Source organism: Ictidomys tridecemlineatus, chromosome 5, assembly GCF_052094955.1.
Source record: "Ictidomys tridecemlineatus isolate mIctTri1 chromosome 5, mIctTri1.hap1, whole genome shotgun sequence".
Taxonomy (NCBI): Eukaryota; Metazoa; Chordata; class Mammalia; order Rodentia; family Sciuridae; genus Ictidomys; species Ictidomys tridecemlineatus.
Window position 1 is genome coordinate 15,839,320 of NC_135481.1, and position 25,899 is coordinate 15,865,218.

The window sequence follows — 25,899 nt, forward strand, 5'->3', positions numbered from 1 at the left end:
CATGTGAGCAAAGAGGGAGGGGAGGTGAAAAAAGGACAATGATAGCCACAGGGTAGGAAGGAAGGTGGGGAAAGTGTAAATGAGAAATTAATGATTATTTAAGTAACACACAAATGGTCTTGTAATTAACAAAGAGCTGTGAAATTATTCTTGTGTTGACCTTTGTTTCTTTTACTGGGTTTGCTATTTATTTACACTTTCCTGTTTATTTACATTTATTTGTATATTCAACTGCTCTTAACTGCTTGTCCCTAAGCTGGTACCTTTGTGTCAGATTATTAATAAATAAATAAATAAACTGTAAAGAAAGGCATTTATAGAGAAAGTTGTTTCAGGAAAAAGAATTTCAGCCTCTTTGCCAGTCTGGGCCAACTTGTCATAGGAGAGAGCCAGCGAATGAAGGACGCGAGGAAGACGCCCACCATCGCCCACCACCGCCACAAAACCAAACTGGGATGGAAGTGTGAGTTCCCGCAGAAGAGGAGAAACTGCACAGCAGCCACCGCCACGGAACACGGGGAGCTGGGGGCCCCATTACCATTTGCAAAGGAAGGCTTTAAGAATTTAGGAGTTTTTCCAAGAATGACAGAGAGCGCCACTGTGTTTATAGTGTAACAGCTCAGGATGTAATGAAATTACACTGCAGAGTACTTTAACAGTCATCTCATTAGACCTACAGTTGGAACAAGAGAGCCACATAAAGTAGGCAGCTGCAAATGACTCCATTCTCATCTATTCTCATTTGCTATTAAAAATACCTTTCGGCGGCTTTTTTCCTCCCTGACATCCCTACACAAAGTGCCCTGCAAAGTATGATACATGCACCTATTTAAATTAACAAAGGAATGACTTATTTTAATCTCACTGTGCTTTGGAGTGCTTTGGCCATTTGGATGAGCAATATATCATTACATACAACCTTCCAGCGCTGCAGGCAAGAAACTCAGAGCATGCAGCATTTGGTGGGAGCCAAACAATTTCTCTAGCACACAACTGTGTCAAATGCATGCATGTATTCATTATTGAGAACGAGAGGAAATAGCTTTGATGTAGTGGAAAAAAGAAGATGATAAAAGCACCTCTGCAATATGCGTGTCATTATCAATGGTGGCAGATAGATACAATTGCACAGCCTCCTATGTGATTAGTAAATATACATATAATTGCTGTGGCCAATTATCAGAAAAATGAGATCGGTAATTACAAGACAGAAAATTAACTAGAACTCTTATTAAGGCTTTGTTTCCAATTCAAACAATTGGAAACTGCTGGAAAATACAATTAAATCAAAAGGAACTGAGGGGGTCAAAGCGGCCAAAAAAAAAAAAAGAAAAAGGAAGAGAAAAAAAAAATCCCAAAGAGGTTAACAGAAGAGGACCCAGAACAAAATAGTTCCTGGTTTTTGCATATCTATCCTCTTAGCATTTACTCTCCTCATCCAGAGGAGGGGAAGGCTGGTGATTCGAAACTTAAAATTCTCAGTGGAGAAAGGCTTCCAGGAGAAAAGGAAAACAAAAGAAAATGGGAGTAGAATAAAATCTTGCCAAGTTCAAAGGCTTATATGCAGGCATTACATAGAGAGGACATGAAAAACGGTGGCTGACGAAGCAGTCTACTCAAAAGAAACAAGGCACACAATAACATGACAAGTCCTCGATAAAGGTACTATAAAATGGTCACAGAAGTCCCATTGGTTTGAAGAGCAAAAATAAAACATGATATCAATTTCAGCCTTGGCCTGTTTTAGGAAAGCCATATATATCACCAAGCCTGCAAGATTCCACAAGGTCCAGTTCAAGAAATGACATTTTACTGTCTCAAAAACCATTAGTAAAAAGATAGTTCAAAGTCTGAGGTGCAGAAATTATTATGAACTCTGATCAGTTAGGTAGCTTCTTGAAGTCATTCTCTTAGATCTTTCTTTTGCTCTATCGCTCTCTCCTAGAGTATTGGAAATGTCTGAGTAGAAGAAGCTTTAAAATGCAGTATGTAGGAAAACAAAAGCATGCTGTCTTAATGGGGCTGAATATTTACCAAGATGGTTAAAATTCTGGATGGTTTTCTACCACGATCTGGTATAAAACATGATGCTAATGTGGGTCTCATTTCAAAGCATGATACCCAGAGCAAGTTAATGAATTATAGACAAGGCAACTTGATGAAGATGTCATTTTAACATGGATGAGAAACAAAAAAAGGAAATGTGACATCTTGCATGGGTAGTTAATTTTATTTAAGACCTGATATTGTAGACTGTTAAGTTCCTCGTATTATAAAACTAAGGAACACTGGGTGGTACCCATGAATAATTTATTTCACTTCTGAAAATGCCAACCCAAGTCGACTTCCCAGAACCACAGTGGATTCTCATCTCAGTGGTGCCTGGAAAGAAACACTCATCAAAGATGTGGGGGAAAATTTTAATTTCATGTGCATAATACCAGATACTTCTTTTCATTCTAAAATCCATGTCTCTTGTGCCTCAAGGAAGAATTTTCTAAAATGCAGAAGACAGACTGACTAGTAGGGGTGATGGAAATGACACATGTAAACACGGGGCAAAGGAGACCCCAGAGAGCTTCCAATTCCACAAAAATATGTAGGCTATTAACATGCCAAAGGGAAGCAGATAAATACACCTGAGGATGTCCACTGTGCTGGAGGGTTTTAAAAGTACACTTTTCTCTTTAAAAAATAAAAACAAAAGTAGAAGTTAGTGTAGATCAGGACATGAAAAGTCTCCAAGAACCTACCTATTTTGATATTAGTTCAAATCAGTGGGCAGGAGGGAGAGCAGGGGAACTCAGCTTGGGCTTCAGCTTTACCACAACTCCCAGGAAGGGAATACATCTGGTAACCATGGAGCCAGAGGGGGCACTGACACCCACCCCCAAGGGACTCTGAGAACCCAGTAAAGTAGTTGCTGCTACTTATCAAAAATGTCCTCTGTAAAACATGGGCTCAGATAAAGTGGAGAAACACATTTTGAAAACAAATACAGGTTAAAGAAGCAGCAATACTGCTAACTCTCAGTACTGGCTAAAACTGACTCTAAATTGTTAATAAAAGTTACTCTTTTTAAGGTCTTGGTGCCATATTTCACCTTAAGGGCTTTTTGGGGATGGTTTTCTGTTGAACTTCTCAGCATGGAGGTGTGGAATGATACAGTGGACATAACCTTAACCAAAAGCCTTAACCTGAGATTCTGGTCCCAAATCAACTTTAGAGTCCTGCCAGTGGGCCCAGGCTGGGTTTTGTTCTTGAGCAGGCAACTGTTATATAAAAACAGCTGCCATAAAGTGTTTCAGCAAGCAATTCTGGTCACCAAGGAGGACAGGCTCCAAGTCTCAGAGGTTTCAGTAACTACCTGGTCAGCCCCATTTGCTAAACAACTGGAACGCAAGCATGCGATACGCCAGAGCACAGAGAAGGGACAAAGGGAAAGAAGTTTGAGTGATGCCTTTGCCTTGTGAATAATGAACAGTTCAGGAAGGTCAACCCATTACAACGGAAACTGTTTAATTATTAATTATGCACAATCTACGAGCAAAAGGACAAGTTCAGAATGTTTAATGTGTGCTAACTTCAATTCGACTCTCTCTGGGTATTTTGTTATTAGCACTTGTCAGCAAGGTACTCAGGCATAGAAAAAGGCAAGCCGCAGAAAATCTGAGTGTGTGAGTGTGTGCGTGCGTGTGTGTGTGTGTGTGTGTGTGTGTGTGTGTGTACCTTATGCACTCAAAGAGGTGGAGGGCGGGGAGGCAGAAGGAAGTTCAATCCTAATCGCAGCTGCTGGGAACTGAACCCAGGGCTTGCACATGCTAGGCAAATGCTCTACCACAGAACTGCATTCCCAGCCTTCCCCCTTCCTCTCTCCATTTTTTTGGGGGGGTACTGGAGATTGAACTTGGGGCACTCAATCACTGAGCCACATCTCCAGCCCTATTTTGTATTTTATTTAGAGATAGGGCTTTACTGAGTTGCTTAGCATCTCACTTTTGCTGAGGCTGGCTTTGAACTGGTGATCCTCCTGCCTTGGCCTCCTGAGTAGCTGGGATTACAGGCATGTGCCACTGTGCCTGGCCACTTTGTGACCTTGAGAGCAGGAAGGTACATTGGATACTCCAAATATAGAAAATGTAACTGAGAAAAATGCTTTTGAAATGACTTACTTAAAAGGGAGACCATAATTTTAAAGAGGTGTTCTTTTTTGAAACCATGATATATTTTGGTTTTAACTGGGTCCATGCTAATCATTAATGCTTATTACCAACTCCCACACTCCCCTGCCATAAAATCAATCCAGTAACACTGGTAAGATCTGAAAAAATTATGATCGGTGGTTTGTATCTTGTGTCAATGTCAGTTTCCTGACTGTGATGTTGGACAATACTTACATTACCACTAAGGGAAACTGAGTGGAGGGTTCATAGGATCTCTATTTTTTCTTACAACTACATATAACTCTAAAATTATGTCAAAATAGAAAGCCCAAAAAGATAAAGGGGCTATTTTTTAAAACTCAAATAAAACAGATTCTTAGTAGAACTCTATTTTGTATAAGGGAAAAGCCTAAGTACACAATTGGAAAAAAGTTAAGGGGCCTTTGTTTTAGAAATATTCCTGAGGACTTCATTTTTGGCTTTTTCATAATTCAAGATGACCATGGAACCTGACTATGGAGAGGTAGTTAATTCAGATGCTGACGGGCTCAAAGTAGTGTATAAAAATGATACATTCATTATTTTTTTTTTGCTCATTCAGTCAAGAATTTTTTTGAGTGCCTACTACATTGAAGGAAATGAGTCTGGCATTGTGGGATGGCTGATACTTAACGCATATCCACAAAGGATTTTTGTATTGTTCAGAGGGATGAGATAACGCGTCCCAAATAAATAGTCCTGAAAGATGGAGGGAGGGGCCCAGTAGCAGTGCCAAGGTAGGTGCTCAGGTGGTACTGGGGAGTCCTGAGGCTTTGATTCAGATTGGCTGGTACATATGACTCTGAAAGGGAAAATGTTTTGAATAAAGTTTTGAATTAAATGCATTTGGATTTCAGGTTTTTGGATTAGGGATGCACAATCAGCAAACTATGCAACTATTCCAAAATCTGAAAAACCCTGAAATCTGAAATACTTGTGGTCCTAAGCAGTTTGGAGAGGGAACACTAAACCTGTTTAAGAGTCTGGAGTCTATGGGTACATTTTTTTTTTTTTTTTTGTTCTCCTGCCTTCCTCCTTCCTCACTCCAGGAGGGCAAGAGGGAATACAAGAACCTTGAATATGAAGGTCTGTGTCCTACTCAATTCTGCCCGCGCACAAACCAAGTTTTACATATACTGCAGTAAAACATAAGGAAGACAGAAGGGCAGCTTCTCAAACTCTCAGTGTGTGTTTTACAATACTAAGTTTCTGGTTGCTTGTTACAACAGTAAGAAACGAAAAGTTAAGGGGCCTTCGCTTTAGAAATATTCCTGAGGACTTCATTTTTGTCCTGGAATAAACAGGAAGAGCTTAGCATCCCCTCACCTCACTGACCAAAAATCCTCCTCCTGGACCAATATGTGAGTGAGAAATAAAGTTTTATTATGTATTAATAAAAAAAAATCTTGCGGTGTTGGCTGCACTGGCAAATTCTAAGGTCAATTGTGCTGTGGTCAGATTAAATCAGCCTGGCATGTTAAATAATTTTTTTAAAATAGTCTATTTCTAGACTTACTGCTGTCATGGCATCAAGAATCACACAGAGCCCCCAAACTGAGAGTTATGCTCCACGTTTTAAAAGTAAGTCATTTAATTCAAATCTGATGTTCCTGTGGCCTGGGCAGTAATTTCTGGTCTCAGGCACTGGGGTTCCTACTAACTGGTACAGCAATCTTAGATCACTCCTCCTCTCTCCTCAGTGCAGGGACCAAAGGTCATTTGTAATTCCAGTAACTTTATGTCAGACAGAACAGCATTTTGTCTGTCAGCCCCAAAATTGTTTTTTGATCCTCTACTGCCCACTGCTTTAAAGTAGCATCTTTGTGAGACAACTGGCAGAATCCATAGGACAAATCTGTGCTCCCTTGGGGAGGAAACTTCATTTGCGAAAAACAAAAACCAAAAAAACTGGACCCTGACTTTAAATATCTCTGCGGAAGCTAATCTACAAACCCCAAACTACCAGTCCAAAGTAGAATCCCGTGGCAGGTTCTGGAGAAATAGCAAAGATTTAACATCTCAAACAACTCCAAGGTTTACATGTGCATGCTTTGGCTGTAACAGACTGTAACCAGGAAAAAAAGAGCAACACGTTTTATCAGAGGGAGAAAGGTGGGGAATGGACGGTCAGGTGCTCCTGGCTTGTCAGAGACTGAGTTGCCCGTGTAAACCTTGCCCATGCAGTAGACTGGTACAAATTCGACTGATGTTTGTTACACACATGAAGTTTGTAAAAGCATGGCTATTCTATGAGGGAACAATCAGTGTTTTTGGCTTTAAATGTCTTTTTAATTTCATAATGAGGATGGAACTGACCTATTCTTTGGAGTGTAGGACAGTGCTGGAGTGGGAGCGGGGCTTGGAATTTAGGAAGGCTTGCAGATGATGTCACCAGAGATAAAAGCCTCTGACCCCTCAGCAGGAAACTGGAGAGAGCCCTCCTTTTACTCATCCCACTCCACATCAAGCCCTGAGCGGAGAAAGTGAAAGATGACTCAATTTCCACACTGGGTCACCCCATGCTCTGGGTTGCCAGACGTGACAAATTACATGTGTGGGCATTTTGGTGTGAAGTTCTGTCCGCTGGGTCTGGGCTGACAGTAGCAGCTCATTTAACTTGTCTCAGATGGGCCTGAAACCAGGGGCTTACGGCCTGAATTTCCACCATTGAAACACCTACCCGACCTGAAAACCCCTCAATCAAGAAGAACCAGCTGTTGGCCAAGTGAACATCACTACCAGATGGCTTATAAAAAAACACAAAATATAAGTGAACAGGTCTAAAGAAATCTGTCTCTAGGTAACTGAAATCTGAAATACAGATATTTTTCCTATTTTATTTTCCTCCTAAATGTGTTTCAAAAGTTCTTCAGTAAAGAGGAATAATCTTTGTCATTAATGTTATAACAAACTTTTCATTTAGTCTACTTATTTTGTTGTCATTTAAAAAAATTACATTTACTTAGAGATTTTCTATATACATGGCAAAGATTCTGGTGTTTAATAAAATTCCTTGAAAATAGGTGGGGTGGGGAAATGGAAAATGGGTTGACCTTTTAAACAGTATTTGCAATTGCTTCCTTTCCGAAGTCAATAAACATTTTTTTTTTTTGGTTTCTTTTTATTTTAGGTCTCTTGTTGGTTATAGGCTACAGTACACAGCATTTATTTAGCGGTGCCTATATGAGCAGCACACACACGCTCGCACACTAACATCCATACACACCTCCCTTTCCAATGGCTTAGGCAGAGTAGCAAAAACAAAACAAAACAAAAAAACAAAAACAAACAAACAAAAAACTTGTCTCATACCAAAGGGATTTCATTCACAAAAGTAAAACCTGTTATTGTCCTCTTTCTCTGTAGCCTCCCAATGCATTTCCATTGCTTTTCCATAAAACACTGCTGCAAATAATCAAGCATGACCATTGACATCCACAAGATTGAGTTTTAGGAACCATTAAATGAGCTCACCCTCGTGGGAAGACTCCTGCTCAGGCTGGTCTAAAGGTAATTATTCAGCAATTCCTACCTGTGGTTTTACCTTGTCCCTATATAGTGTTTGAATTTCCTACTCTGGTAAGGTCAATTTTTTTCCTCTCTGGAAAAGTCCAGCTACACATGTTTGATTCAGGCCCTAAATTATAATGTTAATATATACACTGGCATTCCAACCAGTTTCTATGCAAAGAAGCACTGATTTAAAGCAGTCTTAGATTAATGATAGATTGTAAATTATATCAAACAACAAGAGAGGAAATCTAGGAGAGAAAAATAATCCTTAATAGGTTCCTAAATGAAAGGAAGAATTCCCCTTCTTGCAGGCAAGGATGTGAACCATGTCCACACACTGCTCAAGTGCAAGAACCCGGCAGGTCCGTGTCCTGGAAAACCAACAAGCCGGAACACCACCAAGCCAGACTCGGCACTCACTGCAAACCCAGTCCACATCCCCACACTGGATGTCCTCCTGAATGTTCACTCAACTGTTAGTTAAAATAATTACTGCCATTTGCCACCTGCACTGCAAGCTACAGATAAGGGGAAAAACAGAACTTGCAGTGACTGCATGAAGTATGAGCGACGGCTGCATTTGCTTACATGTTTTTAAACAAATCCAAATGTGACATCAGCTACAAACCAAGGGCTTAGAATTATATGTGAATTTGGGCTATACTTGGTTCCATACAATAAATATCAGAGAGAAGGAACTGTAAAGCTGGCTAACGGAGATACTGCAGCAGTTTAAAATTAGTTAATATGAGAGGAACAAAGAGAGGGAGAAAGGGAGGGAGCGAGGGAGGGAGAGGAAATGAAAAAAATAGAACTACATACTGTGAAATGAACAAGTTCAGTTAGAATGTTCATCAGGATTTGGAAAATCATAATGCCATCTGCTACTCTGGACCTCAGAACATCAGGGATCTCGTGGGCCCAGACGCTTCCATTTCCAGGAGGAAGGAAGGAACTTACGCTCCCTGGAATGCTGCCTCCATTCTGGAATGGAGGCAACAACCCCAGCCGACCAGTTTGGAATCTCTTTTGAGAACATTTCACTGCTTGCACACGCATTTTCCCTGGTTTAGGGAAAATTAACGGCAGGCAAAACGATTACAGCAACTCGGCAGTGAAGCAGAGCGGTGTCCCAGCCCCGGTGGCTGGGTAACTGACCCTGGCATCCAGCTTGGGCTCAGGGTGTGTAGGTCCCATCATGGTGGATTAAATGAGCATTGTCCTATGGCTGGGTAAGACTTCACAATAGAGCAACACATGTTAAATGACAGCAGCCAAAACTGGCCCCACCAGGCAACTGCCCATTCACAGGATGCTATTCACAGGCCTCTACCACCAAGAAATTAATTCATTAATAATACATCAGGCTTCATGGACAATTCAAAGGAAACGCCACAAAGCTACTTGTTCAATGACTATGTAAAGATGCAGAATTTTTCCTGGTTAAAAAGCCCCACAAATCTAATTGACTTACCGGAACCAAAATCATGGAGATGTTTATGTTAATATTTTGTTTAGTAAAAAAGAACAAATGAAGAAAGTCTATCCACTGAATTCATCAGTGCCACTAGAAAATAATAAAAATACAGATTTGCAGTAGTAGCTAAGAAAATATGGTTTTATGTAACTTTTTAAAAAATCAGGTTTTCCATCTTTCAGAGTCTATGTACAGCTTTCAGACTATCAGGAAAAAAATGTTCTCTTAAATTGTTTCTTCTGTAACATTTTTTTTATTTACTTCTTTCTTATTCCTCTCTCTCAACAACTCATAAATATGAATTAAATATAATTATAAATGAACAGAACATTAACTTTTGGATTACTGCTGTGTTTTGGTAGAATGTTAATGTCATTTCTAAAGAAATAGTTATTACCAATAGAAAAAAGTAATTACTAAAGGAATCCTGGCCTTAATACTAACCTATTTTCTATCTTCAGGCCAGCCAAACAGCATTAATTTAAACACACTGGACTTTTCAATGGAGGTATTAGATTTCTAAAGACTGCCTTACATAAAAGAGGAATATCAGTTTTCAGCCTCCAATTATGTATTCCCAATACTGTGAGACACAGGTCTAGTTAAGATTGCTGCAGGACAGGTTACTGTGCGTATCACTTGTATTAACTTACCAAGTTTCTAAGGCCCGAGTCACAAACTCATGCAAGCTGCACACACCGTGAAATCCCACTACCCGCTTACAGGAGTTAGATTAGAGCAATTCAGTGTGGTCAGAGGCTCTAGATTCACATGGACTAGTGGGCTCAGGCCAACAGGTCTCCTCTCCTTAAAGCCACCCAAGTTATGTGTCATGAAAGGAACAGACCACCCTTTCATGATGCTGGCAGCCAGAAAGGTGAGAGATGTTCATTTTAATTCTTACTAACTTCAGCAGCAAGGGTTATGATAAAATCCTTCTGGAAAAAGACAGCAAGTTATTCCTTCTAGGGTTGGGTGATACCACTTTTTGTACTTTTTTAATTCCAAGAAAGAATTATCAGGCAGTTATTCTTACCCCACTCCCAACAGCATGTGTATTTTCACAGCCCAGTATCTTCTGAGTTACCCTGTCTGATGGCAATCATTTCACAAAATATATGTACATCAAAACTTGTTACAGGCTGGTGATATAGCTCAGTTGGTAGAGTGCTTGCCTCGCATGCACAAGGCCCTGGGTTCAATTCCCAGCACCACAAAAAACGAAAGCCAACAAAAATATGTTGTACATGTTTTTATATATATATAATTTCTATTTGTAAATCACACCTCAATAAAGCTGGATAAATGCAACCTTTACATTATACAAGGCACATTTATATTAAAATTTTGTATACTTTTAACTTGTTTCTTTTCTCTTTCCTCCTGTTCTTAAAGAGAAGCAAAAGTAATAATAATAATAATAATAATAAAAACACAAGAGAGACTCATCACATCTGGGGGACAGTCTCCTTCATTCAGGAATAGGTGACCTATCTTAGAGTTCATCGGGAATGTGTATGAAACCCAAAACAGTGCATTGTGCAGACAGACTCAGTGTAACAATGACAGGAATAGCTGTGGCTCTAAGAAGGGGACCTCTGTGGCTCAATGTGAGGGAACTGCTGGCCCTCCCCATAAAGTCTGTAGCTAAGAAGAGGGATTGATAAGAACGCCACAGGATGGGGCAGAACAATGGAAACAAGGTGGCAGCTGAGTGATGGATAGAAAACAAGAAGGGGAGTACTTGCTCTGGGGCAGCCTTGGGTCCTCAGTGAGGGAGAGCAAAGAGGATTTAGATAGAGATGGGAACAGATTTTCTCTGTAAACCAAACCAAACAAATGTCAAATTTAACATTCCGTTATTATAATCCCACTTATAAAAGTTTCTGCCTTTTGCAAGTTCTGATGCCTCTGACCATAAAACTTGATAAGATGTAAGAGAGAGTCTACTATTTACCTCTCTGCCTGGCTGGCATGAGCACACCATTACAGTGATACTAAAAAAGTCCCCATACCTGAGGACTATCAGCTACCCCCGTGAATGCCTCAACTCATCAGGGCCCTTACATGGACTCTGCTTAGATGCGGCTCCCCTGATATTTCCTAGAAATACCAGCAGGATGAAGGCAGTGGCAGAAGCCAGTCCCTTCCTTGCGGCTCAGTGAAGAAGAAGGAGCACAGCACAGCACAGCACAGCACACGTGGGCAGAAGAGGAGGAAAGAGAAGACATAGAAGACTGAGAAAGGGAGGAGAAAATGAGGGAAGAGCCTCTTTTATATAACCACATATTATTCCCTGGTACTGGGATAGGAGTGCTCTGTCACTGAGCTATATCCCCAGCCATTTTTATTTTTTAATTTTAATTTTTTGGTATTGGGGATTGAACTCAGGGGCACTCAACTACTGAACCACATCCCCAGCCCTATTTTGTATTTTATTTAGAGACAGGGTCTCACTGAGTTGCTTAGTGCCTCGCTTTGCTGAGGTTGGCTTTGAGCTCATGTAATCCCAGGGGCCTCCGGAGCCACTGGGATTACAGGTGTGTGCCACTGCACCCGGCTATTTTTAATTTTTGAGACAGGGATTTGCTAAATTGCTCAGGTTGGCCTTGAACTTTTTTTTTTTTTTTTTTTTTTTTTTAGTTATCGTCGGACACAACGATAACTTGTTTGTATGTGGTGCTGAGGATCGAACCCGGGCTGCACACATGCCAGGCAAGCGCGCTACCGCTGAGCCACATCCCCAGCCCGGCCTTGAACTTTTATCCTTCGCCTCCCCAAGTCACTGGGATTACAGGAGTGTGCCACTGTGCCCAACTATCACCACATTCTTAAAAAGCCTCAAAGCTCCCCTCTGCCTTGTTTCTCCTACCACTCCGCCTCTACAGAATTACCTCTGAGAAAATACAGATCCCAATGCGTGGAACCTTCCAGGGATTTCCCTGCCTACAGGGTAAACCGAAGCTTCTTGGTCTAGCGTTTGACGCTCCCACCTGTGGTGTTTTCTAGCTCACTTTAGGCCACTCACACATGAGTCTTTCTAGCTGCTCCCTGCTGTTTGGTTGTCCCCTGCCTCTGTGGAACAACCTTCTCCTCTTTTCATGTCATAGATGCCTAAGTATTCTCCATGGCTCAGCTCACATACCATCTACTTTGAAGTTGCTTTTGTTATCTTCCCACCTTTTCCAGCCTACCAAGCTCCAGCCCAGTGCCAGGCAAAATCAGCACAGTACTGTTTATATGGCTTTATTATAATTTTTATCATACTAAATTAATTTAGTTCATGAATTTGTCTCTCCCTAGATCATGCAGTCACCCAGCACAGGGGTCTATCCCAGCACACAGTAAAGATCATGGCCCAACAAGGGCTCAATGAATGTTCCTTGACATAATGAAAATACAGATTTAATCCTGTCAGAAGAAAACAGGGGAAACACTCCAACACACAGGGATAGGCACCAACTTCCTGATAATAATGTAATTCTGTTTATAGCCGATAGCCTAGGAAATGATACAAGAGTCAGTAAGTGGGATGGCATCAAATTAAAGAGCTTCTGCATAGCAAAGGAAATAACAGCGTGAAGAGATAGTCTACTGAATGGGAGAATATCTTCACCAGTCACTCTTTCAAAAGAGAATTAATATACAGAACATACAGAGAACTCAAAAAACTCAACATTAAAAAAGAAACTTAATTCAGTAAGTGGGCCAATGAGTTAAACAGACACTTTTCAAAAGAAGAGTACAAATGGCCAAAAAAAAAAAAAAATGTTCAACATCTTTAGCCATTAGGGAAATACAAACAAAAGCTACACTGAGATTTCATCTTAAGCCAGTCAGAACAGCAACTATCAAGCATATAAATAAAATAAATGCTGGTGATGATGTGGGGAAAAAGGATCATTTACACATTGTTGGTGGAAATGTAAAATTATTATATCCACTATGAAATCAGAAAAGAGGTGCTTCAAAACACTAAAAAATTGAGCTACCATATGATCGGTTACACCACTGCTTAGTATTTGTCCAAAATAATTAAAGATAGTATAGTTTAGAGATACATGCATACCCATGTTTACTGCAGCGTAGTTCACAATAGCCAAATTATGGAATCAGTCTTCGTGTCCAACAATAGATGAATGGATAAAAAAGTGGTATAGATACACAATGGAGCTTTATTCAGTCATAAAGAAGAACAGAATTACATTATTTGCAAGAAAATAGATGGCACTGGAGAGTATCATGTTAAATGAAATAAGTCAGGCCCAGAGAAACAAGTGTTATATGTTTTCTCTCATATGTGGAAGCTAAAGGGAAAAAAAAGAAAAAAAAGGGATCTCATGAAAATAGAAGGGAGACCATTAGGGTAGATAGAGTAAGGAGATCAGGGGAAAGGAGGAGGGAAGGATAAAAAGAAGTATTGGGAAATGAAATTGGTTAAATTATGTTATATGCAGGTATAACTATGCCACAACAAAACCCACTATTCTGTATAATTAATATGTAGCAATAAAAAAGTTTTGTTTTTCGTACTGGGGATTGAACCTAGAGTGCTTAACCACTGAGACACATCCCCAACCCCAACCCTTCTTTATTTTGACACAGGGTCTTGCTAAGTTGCTTAGTGCCTTGCTAAGTTGTTGAGACTGGCCTTGAACTTATGTTTCTCCTGCTTCAGCCTCCCAAGCTGGTGAGATACAGGTGAGTACCAGAATGCCTGGCTAATAAAAAAGTCTTAAAAATAATTAAAAATGGATTTTCTAGCAGGGCTGGTCATAAAACGAACTGTGGGTTAAATTTATCTTCTCTCTCTCTCTCTCTCTCTCTCTCTCTCTTTTTTTTTCCTACTGAGGCCCATCCCATCCAGCTAAATCAGATCTTTTTTCCTAAACACAGCAGCTAAGCATAGAGGCCATTATAGAGAAACTTGCTTCTCCTCTTTTTTTTTTTAACTTAAAAAATATTTTATATAAAATAAAATTCACCCGTTTAAAATACACAACTCAGTTCCAGGTCACTTCCATCATCCTGAAAAGAAACCTAGTACCAGTAACAGTCACTTCTAATTCCCCTGTCTCCTCCAATGTACTTTCTGTTTACTAGTTTACTAATTAATCTATTTTCTGTCTCTATGAATTTCCCTGCTGTGAACTTTGCCTGTAAATAAATTTCATATTACATAAGTCTCTTTATGCTTAGTTTCCTTCATGTAGCATGTTTTCAAGGTACATCTATGTTATAGAATTTTTCAGTTCTTTATTCCTCTTTATGACTGAATAATATTCTAAAGTGTAGATATACCACCTTTATTTTCATGTTTATCAGCTGATGAACTTCTGGGCTGTTTCTATCTTTTGTCTACAATGAATAATGCTGCTATGAAAATCCATGTTTTTATGTGGACATGAGTTTTCAGTTCTCTCAGATATATTTCTAGAAGTGGAATTACTGGGTCATATAATGATAATTCAATTTAAGTTTAATAAAAAAAATGTTTTTGTGTGTGCTGCTGGGATTGAACCCAGGGCCTTGCACGTGAGCAAGTGTTGTACCACTAACCTATACCCCCAGCCCTATGTTCCAATTTTTGATGACCTTCCAAACTGCACTTCATAGCAACTGCATCATTTCTACATTACCACCAGTAATTTATGAGGGTTTTCATTTCTCTACATTCTTGCCAACACTAGTTATTTTCCATTTTTCTATTTTAGCCTCCTAATGGGTATGAAATATTTGCTCATAGTTTTGACTTACATTTCTCTAATTAATGATGTTGAACATATTTTCATGTGCTTATTCAACATTTATATATCTTCTTTGAAGTAATGCTATTCAAATTCTTCACCCATTTTAAAATTGGTTTATCTGTCTTTTTAAGTATTACTGAGTTGGGGGCGTATTGCTATCTTAATATTAAGTCTTCTACTCCATGAGCACAGACTGTCTTTCCACTTATTTATGTTTTTAATTTCTTTCAATGATGTTTTGTAGTTTACAGTATACAAATTCTCTTGTTAAATTTATTCCTAAGTCTTTAATTCTTTCTGATGATTGCAACTTGAGTTGTTTTTTTAATTTTGTTTCTGTATTGGCCATTTTGGATTACTGGTGTACAGAAATACAAGAGAGTTTTGTATCTTGATGTTTTATCCTGCACTTTGCTGAACTTGTTTATTAGCTCTAATTTTTTTAAAAAAGATTTTCTATATATAATATCACATTATTTGCAAGTATAGTTTTACTTCTTCCTTTTCAAGATGGAAGTTTTCTTCTTTTTAAAAAATATTTTAAAATTGTCAATGGATCTTTTTATTTTGTTTACTTACTGATTCATATGCAGTGCTGAGGATCCAACCCAGAGCCTCACCCATGCCAGGCAAGCCCTCTACCACTGAGCCACAAGCCCAGCCCTGTTTTCTCCTTGATGAACTGCCCTGCACAGAACCTCCAGGACAATGATGTGCAGCTGTAGCAAGAAGGAACATCCTTATCTCTGATTTTGGGGGAAATCGTTTGATCTTTCACCATTAAGGATGATGTAACTGTGAGGTTTGGGTAGATATTTCTTATTAGGTTATAGAAGTTATTTTTTTAACAAGTTTGTTGAATGTCTTTATTATGAAAAGTTACACTGGTTTTTGTCAAATGTTTTTTCTGTGTAGGTTGAGATGATCATGTGATTTTTGTCTTTCATTAATATGGTACATGATACTGATTGATCTTCATATGTTGGACCAACCTTATATTCCTGGGATAAATCTCACTTGGTTATGATGTGCTGCTCTTTTAATGTCTTGCTGAATTCATATTGCTGGTATTTTCTTGAAGGTTTTTGCATCTATATTGATAAGGAATATTGGTCTGCAGTTTTCATTTTTTGTAAGTATTTGGTTTTGGTATCAGTATAATACTGGTTTCGAAGGAGAAATTAGGAAGTGTTCTCTCATCGTTTATATGGAAAGTTTGAGAAGACATGTTGTTAATTCTTCATTAACCATTTGGTAGGATCACCAATATAATGATATGGTCTTGAGCTTTTCCCTGTGGGATTTTTTTTTTAAATATATCTTTCCTTATTATAGGTTTATTTAGATTCTTCGTAAGTCAGTATTGGTATTTGTGTCTTTCTAGGAATTTGTCCATTTCAGCTAAGTTATCTAATTTGGTGGCCTACATTTTTCACAGTATTCCCTCATAATCCTTTTTATTTCTGCAAAGTTGGTAGTAATGTGTCCTCTTTCATTGCTGACTGTAGACACTAGTGTCCTACCTCACTGTCATTCTAGCTATGAGCTTGTCATTTTGTTGATCTTTTCAAATGTTGTGGTTTAGCTATGAGGTATCCCCCAAAAGCTCATGTGTAAGACAATGCAACAATGTTCAGAGGCAAAATGATTACTTTACACGAGAGATACACCTAATCATTGGTTTAATCTACTGATATGGATTAACTGGGTAATAGCTGTAGGCAGGTAGGGTACAGCTGGAGGAGAAAGCTCATTGGGGGTGTGCCTTTGGGGTAAAGCTCTCTGTGTTACCTGGTGCCATGTTCTGAGCTGCTTTTCTCCTCTACATCATTCTACCATGATGTTCTTTCTCACCTAGGGCCCAAAGCAATGAACTAACACCTTTGAAATGGTGAGCGCCAAATACACTTTTCCTCCTTTAAAATTCATGTTAGGTCTTTTGGTCACAGTGATGAAAAAGTAGACTAAAATATCTAAGAACCGACTTTTGGTGTCACTGATTTTCTCTTCTCTATTTCACTTATATCTGCTGTAATCTTTTATTATTTTCATTCTCCTGCTTGCCTTGGGTTCAGTCTTTTATTCTTCTTCTAGTTTCTAAAGTAGAAGATAAAGCTGCTAATTTTGAGATTTTTAAATATATATATATATACTTAGATGTAGTTGGACACAATACCTTTATTTCACTTATTTATTTTTATGTGGTGCTGAGGATTGAACCCAGGGTCTTGCATGTGCGAGGCGAGCGCTTTACTGCTGAGCCACAACCCCAGTTCCATTTTTGAGATCTTTTTTCCCTTTTTTTTGGTTCTGGGGATTGAACCCTGGGGTGCTTTACCACTGATCTACATTCCCCAATCCTTTTTATTTTTTATATTGAGACAGGGTCTCACTAAGTTGCTGAGAGTCTTGCTACATTGCCCAAGATGGCCTCAAACTTGTGATCATCTTGCCTCAGTCTCCTGAGTCACTGGAATAACAGGCATTCGCCACTATATCTGGCTCTTCTCAATTACAGGCTGTTACCAACCACTACAGTTTGTGCTACTTCAGAATTACTTTAATGTTCCACAGATCTTGCAGGGCTAAGAAGCTAACACTTTTGAGTAGCTTCTTCTTATCAGGTATAAAACATTACTTAAACAAATTCACATTTTATGGTAAAATGAATAAAGAAACAGAAGTATAAATCAGGGATTTGTTGATTGCTCTGTTGAGTACCTACAGATGCCAAGTAGGAATTTATTTTTAGCTATAATATACCTGAAACATATCTATACTCAGAATAATAACCTATTTCTCTGATTGTCATATTTTAGACAACCTGAATGTTCTGAAACACATCTGTGAACTCAAAAATGATTCACAAGATAGTTTCAGGCCCTTCTGCTTGGCATTTACCTGTTTTCTTTCCTAACCTAGGAAATTCCTCTTTGTCTTCTAAGACTGAGTTTAAATGTCAACTCTCCTAATCCACCTCAGTCCTAGGTTCTATGGTATTCATCCCCATACTGAACCATCCTTCTACCTTTCTATATCTATCTCCTCGCCAAGGCTGTGGATTACCTAGGGGCAGACTCAAGGGTGAGATGCCACTTGCATCTTTGTAGTTCTCAGTACCTCAATCCACTGGTAGCCTCCACCAGCCAACTCCAGACAGCTTGGGAATTGGTGACTCAGACATTACTGATGTATTCCCACCTGCTCCAACACCAGCATGGCCAGCCCTCTGCTCCCAGCCATGCTGGGAGCCCAGGCCTGGAGAGAGCTTAAGGTGAATCTGTAGCCTCTACGTCCCTCATTTGGAGCCTTTAAGTGTGGCTAGGGTCACTCTTAGGAGTGTAAAGATGGAACATATATGGGTTGGTTTGCTGGGGTAGCAGGTAGACGGGCACTGACAAGAATGAGGAGTAACCATAGAAAACAGAGGCAATCACAAGAGAGGACACAAGAAAAGCACCAAGCAGAGTAGCACAGCGCAGAAGGCTCTTTAGCCTGGGGCACAGAGCTCTCTGCACTTACAGAGGCCCCAAAACATCACTGGGTGTCAAGGCCAGATGCACAAGCAAAGTGGTTGGTAAAATTTAGTGAAAGAACAAAGTAGGCCCCACACAATTTTATAGCCCTAGAGGGCATCAATACATCAAAATTTAGTTCAGTACCATGTTCAAAACAAGAACCTGAATCACTGAGAAAAGGTTAAATGATATTCACCACATCTGTCAATAAGTTGCCAAGAACAAACACATTTTAGAAACACATTTCTTTCAAAAAATGCAAATTTTCTCATAGATGTCAGAGCTTAAAGTAAGAAATTATCTAGACAATAGGGGCCACCTTAATCCCAAAGATAAGGTGTCAGGTACACAGAGACACATTACTTACAATGAGCCACAGCAGTTTCCAAGGCAAGGCAAGCAGGAATTGGGGAGCACCTCATCACATAAAGGTCTTAAGGTAAGAACAACTCTGGGGCGCCAGGTGGTATCTTGAGGACATCACTCATATACTGAGCAAGCCAGCTCTAAGTCAGAGAAACTCCCACCAAAGCTAAACTGGATCACCCAGATTTCTAACTGGACCCTGTGTTCTTCTGTTGCCTTGGTTATTCTTCCAGTTCCTGATCTGTGGTCCAAGTTTCATGTTCATGATCTTATTCCTCTGTTTAGTTTTTGGGGTCTTCTATTTGGCCACATGGTGGCTAATTCTGGCTCTGTCCCACAGTTCTACCCCTTGACTCTCAGGTTGGCTCTAACTTTCACTTCTGGCCATTCTGGCTCCTGTGCACCCTGGTCTTGTTTTACTGCTTCTTCACTCTTTGCCATGACAGAAGGTCAAGCCAAATGCACAATATAATAAAGTATGTTAAGCTGGGCTCTGCTATAGCTATTTTGTACATGATTCCAAATAAACTCACTTTGTTTGAATTGGCCTCCCTTAGAGGTAGCATTTTTTGACATGACTTTTCTCTAACTGGAAACAGTACCAGTTTCTGATACCCATACCCAAGGAGCAATTGGCTCAATTCCTGGCTGGAATTCATTCATAAATAGAAGCACTAAAAGTCGGATCTCTTGATAGCTACTTGTCCCATGGGACCTACATGGGCAGGTTTACCTTAGAAAGTCACTCTATAAGAGGTTCTCAAACATTAAAATGCAGAGTTACCTATGAAATTAGCAGCTTCTGGGCATCGTCTCCAGATTACTCAGTAATCAGGGTCCAGGATTCTGCGTCTTTAAGGATCTAAGCCAGTTAGTTCTTGGACCACTCTATGAGGAACACTGCATCACAGCAAGGAGAAACCTGACTCATACACCGGACAAGCACAGCTAAGTACAGCTCTCACCAGCCTCTTCTCTAATGCCATCAGGCACCTTGCTACCACAGGTTACTTAGGCTTAATCTTCCCCAATACTCTTAACTGCAAAATATCAGCTCAGTTCAAAGATTAACTTGCATTTAGTCAAGACAAAGTCGATTTTCCAGGTTTCCATAAAGAAGATATTCTAAAATGGTTTTGGAATAAATGAGGATATGATTTTATGTATTTTTTCTCTTGAATGAAGAAGAAATGCTATAAAGAAAAACATGCCATTGAAGTGACAGACTACTGCTTCACAGAACATCACCCTATAATAATTTCAAGTCTCATGATTTTGCCCAAATTAAACAAGTAAAATATTTCAAATTTACAGCAACCACTGCTACTATAAATATGGAATGAAAATATCTATCTGATCCAGAAAACCTTCAAATTAACTCTTCAGCAATACACGTATTACTGCTGAGGAGTATCTGTACCTGAATCTTCTGCGGCCCAGGAGCCCGGCAAAGCAAGAACAGCAGGGCCTGGGAAGTGCAGCAGGCTGTGCATTGAGGTGGGTGGGCCAAGTTTCCCTGGGCATTTCCCCAAGCACAACTGGAGGGAGACCTCAGGAAAATCAGTTTAATTAGGAGGATTCTGATGGGGATAGGAGGCTTTTGGAATCTAAGATGACAGGAGATATTGATGAGCTATTAGATCCAGGAGGCCTGTCTGATATCTGAGATAATGGCGTCTCCATTTGTTTCAGGACGATGCCTTCATTTTTGCACCAACATGGTTTATGGCTTGCAGGGGATATATGGACTGACTGATGCAACCATTAAGGATGTTAGAGCCCCATTCTTACTATTATTGTGATATGTGTGTGTTTTTGTCTTTTTCCTAGGAGGATCTTTATTTTTTCTCCCAAATCTCATAACTGGTTATGCAGATGTTTAATTGAGAGGAATAACTATGAATTATGGTTTGTTTTTTTCCTTTTAAACTTTCCTCTCTGAATCATTTATTGCTTTCCCTCTCTATTTACAAGTGTTCCAAATATTAGAAAATTAAAGTTTAAAAAATAAACAATTGCTGGTAGGCAAGCCCAAGCCCAAAAAAGCAGTTTGTAAAAATGTTTCTTTCCTGAGAGCGTTGTATATGTACTCTGACACTGCTTCTGTACAAGAAGGAATTTAAAGTCAGAATAAGAAGTTGAAAAAGTTGAGAAAGAAATGCAGGTAGAGAGTTCCATGAAGGCATGGAAGGGATCGTGGAACTCTGGGGGAAAAGGATGATTGAGGTGAGATCACTTAAACTGTGAGACAGCTAGTTTCTAGAACACGCATGAAGTTAGCGGTGTGTGCTCGAGGAGGGCCTAATTAGGAAACTAATGCTGAGCTGTTGACCTAAAGCTTTTGAACCTCTTTTCACCCTGATATGCTCCGAGTAGATAAAGGAAGGCACATTTTACCCAGCTTGTTGGCCATCCAACTCTGACCCTAGCCTAGGGAGTGACTTTAGATGTCTACTGTGGAGAAAATGAAACAACTTTAATTTCCAGCTCCATCCCCATCTGGCCAGGGAGAGGATCAATTAATATCATCATGTTTTGTCTTTAGGGCCTCTGACACCCCTGAGGACCAGCCTGTGGGACAGTCTGTCTTTGCAGGGATTCTTGGCCAGAATCAGGAGAACAGGACTCAGGACGAGGCCAATTCACGTAACACAGCTCAGAGCATACAACACAACTTGCTCCGAGGATGTTGGGCATTGTGCTTCATTAGGAAACAAAATATAAGCTTTCCACACCATTAGGAATGACTTTAGGAGTGAAAGCACATAAGACGATGCCTCACCTCATCAACAATGCACTGCAGAAGCTGGAGAGGCTGCAATGGAAAAGAAGAGAGGGAAAAGTATTAGCCTCCGTGCAATATCTTTACAGTGGAGTGGAAAGAAAAAATCATTAATGCAATAAAATATAGCAAGATTAATCAACAACAGCAAACTCTTATAAAAACATTGATGCTCAGGATGTTCTATTATTTCTAATGGTACCTAATCTAATACAGGCAGTTAAAGGTTTGCATTTTCTTCAAAATGCAATTTGCTAAGTTTAAAACAAGGCATTCAAGCATGCAAAGGAAGCAGCCATCAGGAAAAAGAAAAGTGAATTTTTTTCTGAACTCATAAAGCTTACCATTAAAGATCCCTGGTTTTTCTGAATCTGAAAAAAGGCAATATGTAATTAGCATGTCATAATCAAAATGACTCACTTGGACACATTATGATCACTGAGAGAAAATTATTGCATTGCTGGTGGCAATTTGTGGGCATGTGTTAACACAATTTACATAATGAAAATACACAAATGTTAATAGCTCGCTTCTCATTTATAGGCGAAAGTCAGCAGAATGTTAATTTCACACAACACTTTTTAGTACCCTCCAGGTTGTATTAGAATAGGGAGAAAAACCATAATCCATTTCAAAAGGCTGTTTACGATTCAGATATAAATAATGTTTTATATTGCTAGATTGTGAACACTGGGCTTAATGTTGCAATCATTGCTAATGTTATGAAGCTCACTCTTTTTAAATTAAAAACCGATTTATTTAAAATTGAAATTAAATCATAGTCAGAAATTAGAATTTTGGATTCCTGCCAGTGTCTGCTCACAATCCCCTATTTTGTGAAGAAAACTTTAATTATGTGGTTGAAGTATTTGCTTCTAACTTGGGAGTGGGGTAGAAACTCCACCTTTTCCTTCAGCCTGTTTCCAGGGCAGCAAGGCTCTCTGGGACAATCAAATTCATGCAACTCTGACACTTTCTCAGGAGTAAAAGCTGAGTCCAATCAGAGAGCTGTTCCTAATCAACATTCTGAGGGCAGGCTGTTCACACTGAACACCAGGTCTCTTAGAAAGTTACCAGAATGTGACAAGATTAACACAGCATCAACTCAGTGATTAAAATATTAAATAATTCAGCGCCCCTGCATGCCTACAGTTATTTCAAACTTGGTGAAAATGGAGTCCCAGGGACTAAATTCCCTAAGAAGGAAATTTTTAGGAAGCAAATACTACTATTGATGGACCGACTATTTTCTGGGATACATGAGTTCCAACCAGTGGGTAAAGTGTAGGGAAAATAATAATAGTCCCTAATATGTTTTTAATAATACTTTAAAAAGTTCTTTTCATACAGACTCTCATTTGATTGGCATGACCACCCTGAGGTATGCAGGGATGGCCATCTCTAATCTATGACAGGAAAATAGGGCCTCCCAGAGGATGGGGTAGCCTGGTCTCAGACCCAGGCTGGGTGGTGCTGGGGCTTCTCTAGTGCTTTCTCTCCAGTATCTACATTACACCTGCTCACAATTACCATATTATTAAAATACCAGTGGATTTACACATTTGTATACTTGGCATGGTAGAGCTGGGAAATGCTCAGTCTCGGTGTGTACATTGTAAGCTTTTTGAGGGCACCAGCTGTGTTTACACATTTCTTTTGCATTCACCTGGCTGATCAGCAGACCCTTCCACCTAGTGTTTGAGAGTTTAAAAGGTGCTTTCTCTACTGCCCACTCATGGCCTCCTTCCGGAAGCCTCTGTCTCAGGCTGACTGGTTCTATGCTGATGGTTCCTGTTTAGTGCTGTCCTCAATTACTATTCCTCCTGGTTCCTTCAGTCAAGGAGACTTCCAGACAGGGCTCTGCAGGTAAAGATTTACACTAGAAGGGCAGGCAGAGCTGTTTTCCACCTCCAGGGCAGTCAAAGAATTTAGTAATAAGCCACACCACCTTTTAAAAAACTTTGAAAAACCCAGGTAACTTCTCCCTTGATACAAGACACCCATGATATTTGCTTTTGTTTATTTTTTCCCAAGCATACATAGGTATTCCCTCCACCCCCAGAGTCTTAGTAAGATAAATCTGCTTCAATGGTACAGTTATTTGTAGTGAACAAAGAATTAGAAATCTATTTAAAAATTTTTTAAAAAAATTTTTAGTTGTAGATGAACACAAAACCTTTATTTTATTTATTTATGTGGTGCTGAGGATCGAACCCAGTGCCCCACACATGCAAGGCAATAGCTGTACCACTGAGCCACAACCCCAGCCCTAGAAATCTATTTTTGGTATCAAAATTTTCACAAATTTCCAAGAGTCAGGGGAACATTCCAACATTCTCTGAGGAAAACATGCAGCAAAAATTTGCAGACATGTTTGGACATGAGTTTAGGAATGGATTGTAAGACATTGTCCCTGGTAACATAAGCTGTGTAAACCAAAAGAATTGAGAGGAGAGAACTGGGATCTTCCGGAAGGCCTTCTCCTTATCCTATTCTGCCTGTTAAAAGAGTAACCTAAAGAGAACTTGTAATTGTACTATTTTAACACTTGTTCTTTGCTACAAGGAAACAGCAATACCAAAGTCTTTTTTATGATCCTATAACTATCCTGCTTTGCGCCCAGGTTTTTAAAGAGAGATGTTGTTACCAGGTTTTATTATGTAGTTCTGATAGCAACATATTATATGAAATCATCTTTATAAATTTTGTATTAAGGTAGCAGTGCCAGTACCTGAAATTGATTCCAAATGCTTAAGATACTCAATTACTTTTTAACACTATTATACAATGCAGTGACTTATATCTTCGATATCACAGAATTTGATGATGTAACATCATTGTAATTGATTCATTTTCTCAATTAAATAAAGCTACTGTGCTTTTCTTTATAGGAATGCCACACAGACCATAGAGTTAGATGTATTGTCTCCTTTTCCAGCCTCAGATATATTGCCTTAAAGGCTGTATTCTGTTCCTCTGTTAATTCCACCAGAAAATTTAACACCACAGTCATATTTTTCAAATTCTGAACTGCCATGCACTCGACTGTATTTATATTAGGCATATTTTTCACTGTTAAACTCTTTGTTGTTTACCTTTTTCAAGATCACATTATTGTACGGGCGCCGCAACCATAAAACAGATTCAAACAAAGTCAACCTCCAGTCATTGCCTCTGCTTTTGCACACAGTTCATGAAAAAGTGAAGCCTCTAGTTTTATAGCACATTAAAAGTGGTACTAAGGGTACTCAATATAAAATGTTAGCTTTGTGAACGACTATCTTTATTCTGGGTCTGCCTTCCAAATGCCTGGCTGTGGAGCAGAGTTCAGAGGAACACAATAATATTGTTAGGGCTGACATATTGCCTGCCCCTTGCAACATATGAAATGCTGTTTATAACTAACGTGTCCAAGTCCACATTCCTGCTTCTGCATTTTACTTGTGTTGAGCGGTTTCTATGCCTAACTAGTAATTGGAGACAATGAACAGAACAATAATTGTTCCAGACATGTACTTTGCTAAAGAGTCTTTAGAACTAGTAGTGTTTTGATTCACTAATTCGACGAACCTTTCCCCTCTTCTGGGCCCAGCTTTCTTTTGTCAGCTGTTAGATCCAAGGTTTAAGGCCAGCCTAACAGGGTACAGTTATGCCCCGTTCTCATATGTAAGACAGACCTGTAAGTGTTTTTAAAAGGGAAGAATGACTTTATTTAAAAAAGGAAGTCTCAAGTACCAGTTAGGTCTTTCTGTTATTATATTGACGTTTATTGTGTATTTCTTTGCAAAGACCACATAGTTGGTAATTAGAAAAACTTCTATAATAAGACATATGACTTGGGAAAATGATGCTGGAAAAGAAATTGACAATAAAAAGTTTGTGTGCGGGGCCTCAACTATTTAGTCAATGGTACTGGTGATAAAAAGCTATTACTGTGGCTTTCCTTCTGCTTTTTTCCCTGTAGAGGTTCTTTTTACATACAATGGGAAAACAGACCTTGCTACCAGCCCTTTACATTATATTCAGAGGCACAATCAGAAAACTGAAATGCATCCACCTATGTAACTTAGAGAAGACACCAGCGATAGCTTTCATTTTCTCGTTTTACTCTCTGAAATTATGGCTTGCCCTGAAGCTCTTGTCTGAGAGATTTATGTGTGACCTAGGTCAGATCTTCCAATATCAGTTGACAAATTTTCTCTTTACATATTTACTGCTTTTCAAGCTTGTGTTATTTTCTTTTAAATAGAAAAAGGAAATATAAAATCACATTGTATGGTTGGAATTTTTA

General features: G+C 39.3%; 1 protein-coding gene and 1 non-coding gene across 10 annotated transcripts in view; one reads left to right on the forward strand and one right to left on the reverse strand.

The window, feature by feature from the left end:
• The window catches only part of Map2k5 (mitogen-activated protein kinase kinase 5), a 236,736-nt gene that overhangs the window by 40,367 nt on the left and 170,470 nt on the right, over positions 1-25,899 (reverse strand). For all 9 annotated transcript variants that reach the window (XM_078049410.1, XM_040276276.2, XM_005316728.5 and 6 more), the window contains 2 exons: positions 21,953-21,979; positions 21,609-21,641 (listed from right to left, as the gene is read on the reverse strand). In XM_078049410.1, coding sequence (XP_077905536.1) covers positions 21,609-21,641; positions 21,953-21,979 — 60 coding nt within the window. The remainder of the gene's footprint in view (positions 1-21,608; positions 21,642-21,952; positions 21,980-25,899) is intronic.
• Positions 10,337-10,409, forward strand: Trnaa-cgc (transfer RNA alanine (anticodon CGC)). The gene has a single exon. It is a non-coding gene; the product is annotated as a tRNA-Ala (tRNA).